This window comes from Spinacia oleracea, chromosome 2 (assembly GCF_020520425.1).
Source record: "Spinacia oleracea cultivar Varoflay chromosome 2, BTI_SOV_V1, whole genome shotgun sequence".
Taxonomy (NCBI): domain Eukaryota; kingdom Viridiplantae; phylum Streptophyta; class Magnoliopsida; order Caryophyllales; family Amaranthaceae; genus Spinacia; species Spinacia oleracea.
This window is the reverse complement of record NC_079488.1, coordinates 104,890,511-104,900,291: the sequence shown is the minus strand read 5'-3', so window position 1 is coordinate 104,900,291 and position 9,781 is coordinate 104,890,511. Positions and strand designations below refer to the sequence as shown.

Sequence of the window (9,781 nt, the reverse complement as noted above, 5' to 3'; positions counted from 1 at the left end):
TCAAGCGCTACTAATTTTAACGTTTGACAAAAGTCTACCGATCGCTATCTCTACCGCTAACCGCTACAACACTTACATATTTTTCAAATAGCATCTTGACTAGATCAAAACGGTACCCCTACATCAAACTCTACCGCCTATACCAATTACATGTTGGTGACTTGGTTCAGTGGTGATTGGGGTTGAACTTGCGGAGGACTCGTGTTCGATCCCCCGCAACAACAATTAGAGGGTAATGGAACCTATCCATCCAAAACTCACATTCGAATTCGGATTAGCCCTAAAGATGAACCGGACGCCAACAACAACAACAACAACAACAAAACAAAAAAAAAAAAACAACTCTGCGGTAGACCGATAAATTGGATGATAAAGAGCAAAGACGGGAACATTGAAAACATTGAATACCAGGAATAATTAAAACTCGCTTTTAGCATTGAGAAAAGCATAAATGAAAGCAACATTTTACATTTACGGACAATACACTAAGGAACTTACTAATATGCAGTGCTAAGATAACTCTTAACAACATTATTACACACAATTTGCAAGATTGGCTTATTACTAGACCCAACACATCTTGGTGTCTTAAACTGGTTAAGAGTATTTCCCATGCTCAAGCTATGCAACATTATCTTATAGAACGTTCCCTTCCTCACAATCCGAAGCTCGAGAGGTCCAATACCACCCACCTTGCGCGAACTAACATACCCAGCATCAGCAAAAGATCGATCCAAGCAATTACAACACTCTTTCAAAACATTTTCATCAGCTTCACCACTTAGCTCCCAGAATATAACATAGTTACCTACTTCTTTCGATAAATCCACATGGCTGCTGAAATCTAGCAGTTCTACCTTCTCTGCTACCAATAGCTTGCTTGCTTCTTCTACCGCGATTTGTAGATCTTTCTCGGTGTTCTTATCGATGTTGATGCTAAGCATAAGGTTCTGACGGCATACAAATTTCAGCTCTGGAGTTGAGTTGTGGAACCCCATTACCTTCACTGCATCTCCTAGCCTGTAACGATATAAGCCTGCAGGTATATATATAATACCGACATTTTAGTATATCGAAAATGATAAAGGTCGCAACAATCCGTGTCACAATGATGACATGACATGCTTATATATTTCGAGTATATATACTGTCAACTGATGTCTACCGTACATGAATATGATGTTAACAAGCTAGCTAGATGATAAATTATTATTCATCGTCCATTAAACAAAACATAAGCTGATTAGATTAAGATCATCTTGAAAGAAAAAGCATAACCAAAAAAGTCAGAAATCACAGCTGGATAAGTATACCTTTTACAAGGTTTAAGGAATATTTTACTCCCTTCAAATTTCTAAGCATCTTTTCAAGAACCTTTTACTAAATTAATCAACTTGTAGAGCTTGTGGGGCTAAGAGCATGAATAAGGAGAGAGAAAAATTAAGAGCTAGCTCTTAGGTGAGAAATGGGAGACTCTTAATTAGAGTTTGTAAGTAAAAATTCTGAAATAAGAGTTAGCTCTAATAAATAAGAGCTAGTGCCATGTCAACATTTTTGCATGAAAATAAAATAAAATAATAGGGTAAGAGAGAACAAGAGGTAGTGTTAAGAGTTAGCCAATTTCTACAATTTTTAGGAGGGGACTTTTATTTGGAGTTGATGCTTAGGTGGCATAAGAAAGAGAGTAAGAGCCACCTAAATAAGAGTCTTCCCTTATTGTTGCTCTAAGGATGTTTTAACTGTTCACAATTTAACATCTTGCATCCTCTATTTTTTTTTTTTTTTTATATATATATATATAAGAAAAGAAAACCAGGTGAAGAGAACAAAAATCTCCGAGCCCACCTTTACCATCCTCTACTGTGTTAGTGTGTTACGTGCTATGCACGAACAAATCTTCGACCCCACTTTTAGTGTACAATTCAATTTTACTAGACGATATTAGTCCTACAACTTTTCTACACAAAGTTCTCATATACTTCCGTTAAAATCGACTAATAAAAATAATTGACATACATATGATATACTTTCTTTGTCCCTTAATACTCGCACTGTTTTGACTTTTTGTACTATTTACACAATTCACTTTGACCCTATTTTATTCCTAGTATATGAAAATAAATGTTAGTATATAATATATTGTTGGTTTCATATTAATATATATTTTCAAAATATTAATATTTTTATAAATTTTTATACTATGTAGTTAAAGATATTGATGGTCAACGTTCTGCATTGGCAAGCGTGTCCAGTTAAAACAGTGCGAGTATTAAGGGACGGAGGAGTACTCAGATACAAAAAGAGGGATAAAAGATTTCGTTTTGAAACAATAAGGGGAGGGATGGATTGTTGTCTTCTCCTTATTTTTATTGCATACTTAGTACTTATTTCATATTTTTGGTAAAATCAAACCAGATAAGAAATTTTCAGACCAAAAGCACCCACATAAAAATCATACTACTATACTAGTCTTTAAATCAGGAAAAATCAGACCAGATGAGACTAGAAAAAAAAAAAAAACCCCTAGTGGCCTACTATTGTGGACCCATCTTCCCTTGACTGCATACATCCATACAGAGCATAAAGAAGCAGGGGATCCACTGCTAGATGATGATAGGAGGATAATCATAACTACTTGGAACAGTTTGGTAATGTGATTGTAGACTGTGATTCCACCAGTATGCAACAAAATGGTATTGGACAAAGACGTCAGACTAAGTTATTGCCACTTAAAGATTATTAAACTTGACAAATATACCCTGTATATCAACTAGATCTAAATGCATAACATATGGCTATTAGCTTTCCAGGAAGTTTTTGAATGACTAATCATATAAAATTCCACAACCAAACGTTAGCGTCCAACGGTATGTAGTTATGTAGTGTGTTTGGATATTTTATACGAAAACCCATCTTCAAAATAGAGTATGACTAATGACTAATGAGCATATACTCTTTCTATCCCCCAAAGGAACAAAAAAAAATAAATCGAGGAAATATAATTAGAGTAATCTTAATAACCCGGAATGTCTATTTGTGTGACTAGTTTCGCAACTAATATGTCTTCAGAGCAACATCAAGTGGTTCTTATCTTAAGACTTTTCTTATATGTCATGTCAGCATTCTACTAATTAATACTCCCTCCGTCCCAGATCAGTTGTTACACTTTCCTTTTTCGCCTGTTCCAGATTAGTTGTTACACTTCTAAATAAGGAATGACCCCACAATTATTATATTGTTTCTCTCTTCCCACTAAATATTTTTTGTCTTCACATCCTCTCTCATTCAATTAAAAAATACCCACTAACTCCTATCTCATCTACTGTTTCAATAAAATAACAATTGATAACCAAACAACCACTTATCACCTAAAACTTTGTGCAAATGCAAGTGTAACAACTAATCTGGGACAGAGGGAGTATTAAACATGTAACTCAAACATTTGCTTCTAAAATTCCAAACAGAAACACTACAGTACAAAGACTAATTAATGATAAGCAGTATATAGAATATAGAATATACCTCCAAAGTTGGTGAGTATGATTTCATATTCTTCTCCAACTTTAACTTCAGCTAGTCCCACAGGTTTTGGTTCAGTACCCCCATTTTTTCTAGTGTCCTTCAAAGGAATGAACTCAAAGTACCCTATATTAGGAAGAACAGCAAAGGTGGCATCTTCAGGGGATGATCTTGGATTAACATTTGCAGCAACCCACCCTTCCGAAGCCCCGTAATCAGCACACACCAAAGGCAACCACCCAGCATACCGCCTTAATTGTTTCACATATGGCTCCATAGAACCCGTCATTATCCCATAAACATACTTAGCATTTGGGAAAAGTTCAGGTATTAAGCCATACCATTTGCTTAAACCCGAGCATTTTTCGTAAATCATGTCAGCTAATTCAGGGTTAGGCTTAAGCAGTTTGGACATAGCAGCACGAATAGATGGATCAGTAACTCTCTCATTCAAGATTCCATCACGGATATCTGAGCAAAGATCTTCCCAAATTCGTTCAAAAGTTTGGAATGCTTGTACTAAGCTATGAGCAAATGTGGAGGAAATGATTTGGATCTCCTCGTAGTGTAGTAAACCACAGAGAAGATGACAGTATAAGGATTCATGAAAATCAGGCCCGAAAATTACTTCATCAGGGCTGCAACTTTGGGATTGTATTCCTTTCATTAATTGTCTAAACTTTGGGTAGCGGATTACATTTGTAGTTGCTGTTCCTGCTGGTAAACCCCCTTTGGTTATGAACTGTCTGCTACTGTAAAGGAAAACCAATGCTTTCCCATTTTGGATAGGAAATTCTCTGCAAAGACACACACAAGTGTACAATATTTGAGTCACTACATACACACATACCTAAAATACACTAATTTTTTAATAATCAAAATCTTTGTGGATGCTTCGTTGTGGGTATGGACAACTGACACTTCATTTTGGGCCAAAATCATATCGTAAAACTTTTAAAATGCGTGATAAAGAAGATTCCTACGGAAAGGTAAACAAATGATGTTTTGTTTGAAAATTCTCATGGGCGTATGTAAGCCGATAATGTTTGGATTGTGACAAGTTTGTCTTGTCAAGAAAATTGTGCAAATTCTTTAACCAAACTCCATGTATGTATGAGGGCGGAGAGGCCCATCTCACAGATGTATTTAGTAAATACATCTCACCTCACAAAACGAAGAAATAGGGATAAGACAAGCATTAAAACATATGTCACTTTTCAAAAACAGATGGCATTTTTCAAAAACAGGTGTCATTTTTCAAAAAAATTGATTTTATTATTTAGTGTTTGTCTTTAGCCTATTTTATCGTTTGTTGGCTGATATATGTTTTTATGTGACATGGGAATATACTTACTCATGTATGTATCATGTATGGTACTTAAATGGAAAAACTCCATCTTTTCACGTTTTGAGAACATTGCAAATCCCACAGAAAACTCTATCACTTAGATATCCTAGTTGGTAAGTAAGATCTATTTTTGGTAAATGTACTCTTAACGTCACCTCTATACTAAAAAAAAAAACAACTCCTACAACATCGATCATATTCATCTCTCTTTGTAGTTAAAAATGTCTATACATACGCCGTACTTGATAAAATCAAGCATTAATATTACTACTTCTAATACAGTAATACCGAGTTAATTTAATGACTCTATAGATTAATTAAAAAGAGAACAAATAAGTACCTGTTCCGATATGCAAAGGAAGTAAGGTAGATTTGCATAGTATTATCAAACAGTTGATCGTTGAAAGGTACAAACTTGCGCTTCCCTTGAGTTGTTCCAGAACTGTAAATTCAATAAATCAACCAAACAATCCACTAAAAATGAGTAAAAAAAGACAGTACTCGTATATAGGTTAAAATGGTGGGTTAATTATTATTATTATTATTATTATACCTCAAAGACATAGTGGGGATAGGTTGGGCAGTAAGAATAGGAGAAGTATCTCCATCCATGATCCTTTGAATATAAGGTTCTAAATCCTTGTGAGTTGCAAGAGGAACACATTGCTTATAACTCTCTGAATCTGTCCTTCCATTTAGTCCTACATCTTGTAGATATTCAGCCACCGCGTTTTCTTCTAGTATCTTCCTTAATGTTTCTTCTTGTACTTTCCCTACATTCTTTGTTATTTCTTCAAACTCTTTGATCACTTTCTCAAAGTCAAATGTTTCCAACATTTTCTCTCACCTTTCCTGCAACACAATAATAATAATAATAATAATACCACTACTAATTAAGAGTTAGCAATATTAATTAATAATACGTACTACATTCAAAAGGCAATTAATTAGCTACAAATCTCAATTCAAAAAGTCTTTTCTAATCACACTTCCGTCAACATTCAACAAGTCACCTGTTCTAGACAAAAGTTGGTGAAATTCAAGGAATTAACTTTTGGGTATTAATTACAGTACCCAAAAGATCCAAATGGATATCGCCTAAAACAAAAGCCGGAAAAAGATCAAATCCAGAAAAAGTGAAAAATAAATCCCCTCACAAATAGTATATTCTCAGGAGAATTTATTTTTGAGAAAATAAGGAAAGTAAAAAAAATGAATAATCAGAATCAGAATCTTCCTCAGAGTTTGGACATACGACATCATGTACTCCTGTTGAGTAAGGCAAATACCAGAAACAATACAAATCATACAAAAAATATAATTAAAATAAATGAATCTAAAAAATTTAATTAGTCAACTGAAGTTGTAATTAGTAGTAATTAAGTACTGTGGATAAGTAATGATACAGAAAAAGAAAAAGAATTACCTGAGCTGGAAAATGAAGGGATAAACAGGGGAAGAAGAAGGAGAGCGAGAAATGAGGGGATAAGTAGTGAGTATTTGAGAGCACAAAGAGACAAGAAAACCCAGTTGGAGAAAATTATTAATAAATTTTGGGGGTGTTTTCTAAAGGTAATGATAATTAAAAAGCCAGTGTCTGTTTCAATATCTCTATCTCTATTGAATAGTTGAATGTAAAGGTTGGAGAGAGAGAGAGACAGAAGAGGATGAAGAGTGATCGAAAACTGGTGATTGAGAAGTTGTGAATTTATAATGCGGAGATTTTTTTTATGACATCCTATTTTTTTAGCCATTCACCACCGTCCACCTCTCCGTAACTAAATACGGAGTATGTTTATACGTGTACATAGTACATACGGATTACTCCATATATATTACGGAGTATTAGAAAAAAAAAAAAAACTTACCGTTATAAAAAAAAATTCAAATAAGATAGGATAGGGTATGATAGGATAATTAGTCATCAAATACTCATGACACGTAAGTAAAATAATGTGGCGGATAAGGAAATGTAAATTATCAAAAAAAAAAAAAAAATTAGGAAACTTAGATTTCTTACCTTAAAAATACGGTAGGAAATTATTTATGTCCTTATTCTAATATCACCTCAATATCAAATATGGTCAATTAGGAAATAAGAGATTATTCAAATGAATAAAATTCTTCCATTTTTTAATATTAGTCCATTTTAGAATAACACAATCCAAAACAAGTACACTTGTCACATGAATCTCAATAGAATGTAATACATGTGGGTAGGAAAGATAAATAATTAAGGGGTATAATGGGAATAAAGCTTTACTAGGGAGTAAACAATTGGATCATTTAGATATTTATAAGTGTGTAATGAAGATAAATGTTGGACAAATAAGAAAAATTTCTAAAAGGACTAACATTCAAGAACGGAGGAATTAGTTTGAATGAATTGAAGGTTTGGGTAATTGTCACTACAAGAATTTGTATCTTTAATGACAATCTAATAACGACAGGTAAAAATCTCGTCGCAAAAGGGCTTTTGCGACGGGGATAACAACCAACAAAGACGGGAACAACCGCCGCAAATGTCTTTTACGAAGGGTTAACGACGAGATTTTCCATTAGCGACGGCTCCCTTTTATGATGGGTTCGAGTCAACGATTATTGGCCTTTAGCGACGGGATTTTCCGTCGTTAATGATACAATTTCTTGTAGTGTGTTTATCACAAATTCTCATATAAAGATGGTGTACTGCAATAATATTAACTCAAAATGTTTAATAGTTAAATGATATAATGTAAAGTTATCTATTTTTTCTTGATAAAATTTGTCGTTTTTAATAATAAAAAAAAATGTTGCTTCAAAACCACTAATAGTGTACAAAGGTAATCATTTAGGGTATGTTATATTCCCCTGGACTTATCTTAACTTAATTAAACTTCTTAATTAGAAATTATCGAAAAATTATTTTAGTTATAAATTATACTTGGTCAATCCTTATTTTTTCGGAACTTATATTAACTTAACTGAAGTTATTTTTCCGTGAACAAGTGGGAATTAGGTGAAATGAGTGCAAATAAGATGAACAGAGCATAGCCTTAACCCTTTAAAATGTTATTTATCAACTTTTTCATAATATGAAAGTTAAAAATATACTACCTCCGTTTCAGAAAATTCTTTACGCTTTGGAAAATGTGTCCAAAATATAAAAACCCTGATCGAAAATTCTCACCATTATATACATCAAAACTTTACATGTAAGATCTTGTTAGATTGGTCTCGGGATGTATTTTCAGAATATCAAATTTTTATAACTTTTTTACATACGAAATTGGATATATTAGTAGTTAAGTATTGCATTGGAGTCCGTGCAAATAGTAACTGTAAAGATCTTTTTGAAACGGAGGTAGTATATATTAAAAATTATAAAAACAAAATTGGGTAAAAGTCATCCTGATGTACAATAATTTTATTTTAGATTAGAATTTGATTTTGGATTAAATTTTGTTTTAGATTTATTTTTAATCATTAGAGTTTTTGATTTTGGATGGAGTTGTACATATTATCAATTAATTAATTAAAATATTTACGTGGAACCTAATTAATTATCTACGTGGCACTTGATTTTTTTAATTCAAAAATAAATTAGAAATCTTATTTTGATTGGTTGAAACCAATAGTAATCCTAGGTGGCGCTCTTATATTTCAGCAAGTATGCCTACTTTATATATATATTAGATTTAAATAAATAAAATGTTAGTATCAAAAATGAGTTCTACGTAAGTATGTATACATACTTCATGTTTAGAAGTAGTTGTATACTTGTATTATTTTGAATTTGTACACTATCTATATATTAACTTGATTCTATTTTTACAATTACATGAAAAATAAATGATCATATAAAAGAAAAAAAATGTTGTATTAAGTCTCAATGTTTTTTTCAAAATATATGTAAAAAATATTATTACTAATAATGATATTAACGTTCAATGTTGTGCATTGGTAAACATAAAAGTTAAAGTGGTGCAACTATTTCTAAATGAATGTTGTATGTTTCTTTCAGGTTAGAAAAACGGTTCTACTAGACTTGTATATCTCACATGTAAACTAAAACTAAACCAGCAAGAAACCCCAACCTCAAAAACTATCAATTCCAACTTTCAAGCTACCAACAATACCAAGTACTCCGCTACTTGGTAAGTTCGAGAATGGGACAATTGAACCTTAGACTCTTCTTGATAGAGTTGAACCGTAATCTTTCAAGTAGTTGTTCTAGTTTTCTTTTGTTATGGGAAAAGAAATGTTATTCCGTACTCGATATATGTAACACCCCGACAATTCTCTCTTTTCTAAAATAACCTTTTAATACAAAACGTAGAGAATTATCAAGGCATTATCGCCCGTGTGAAAACGTAACGGCTTATTCAGAATTTTGCAGCGGAAAACATAAAACTAACTTTAGGTTTATAAATGATCGATTACTGGTTTAGTCCCAAAAATCAACCAACGAAAATAAGGAAATATAAATAGTACGACAAGTTTAAAGTCCAATTAAACAAACCCAAGTCAACTTAGCAAATCAAAACTAAATACAAGCTCTCTATTCCCGATCCCAATGATGCAACATCTTCAAACCTGCAGATGGACAATGCTTATTGATCCTTAGAGACTGCTCACCAAAGATTGGGTCATCACAGGATCAATAAGGCATAGCCATGATCAACATGCACAAACAAAAGCACGTAATCAGCAAAGCTGAGTACTACATACTAAATCAATAATAATCCTAACATGATTCTATTAAACGAACAACCCTAACATGATACTAATGAACACAAACAAGGGCAGACAAAACATGATAGTTTGACGACCATACTTGACCAGACTAGACTAGCTAGACTTTTAGCAATAATATTATTTTAGTTGAAATAGACAATGGACCGAGTTGTCCATCCAGAAGTCTTCACTAAGGAG

General features: G+C 32.9%; 1 protein-coding gene across 2 annotated transcripts; it reads right to left on the bottom strand.

Moving 5' to 3' along the window:
* Nucleotides 1-414: 414 nt before the first annotated feature.
* On the bottom strand, nt 415-6,546 carry LOC110790433 (jasmonoyl--L-amino acid synthetase JAR6). Of its 2 annotated transcripts, none has more exons than XM_021995216.2 (5): nt 6,294-6,546; nt 5,421-5,719; nt 5,208-5,309; nt 3,523-4,316; nt 415-1,036 (listed from the first exon to the last, which is right to left on the bottom strand). In XM_021995216.2, the coding sequence occupies exons 2-5, from the start codon at nt 5,702-5,704 to the stop codon at nt 498-500; spliced, it is 1,719 nt and encodes a 572-aa protein (XP_021850908.1). In that variant the 5' UTR covers nt 5,705-5,719; nt 6,294-6,546; the 3' UTR covers nt 415-497. The 2 variants fall into 2 exon arrangements, with proteins under 2 accessions (XP_021850908.1, XP_056693606.1); XM_056837628.1 differs by having other exon boundaries at nt 5,421-5,714.
* Between the last annotated feature and the right edge of the window lie 3,235 nt (nt 6,547-9,781).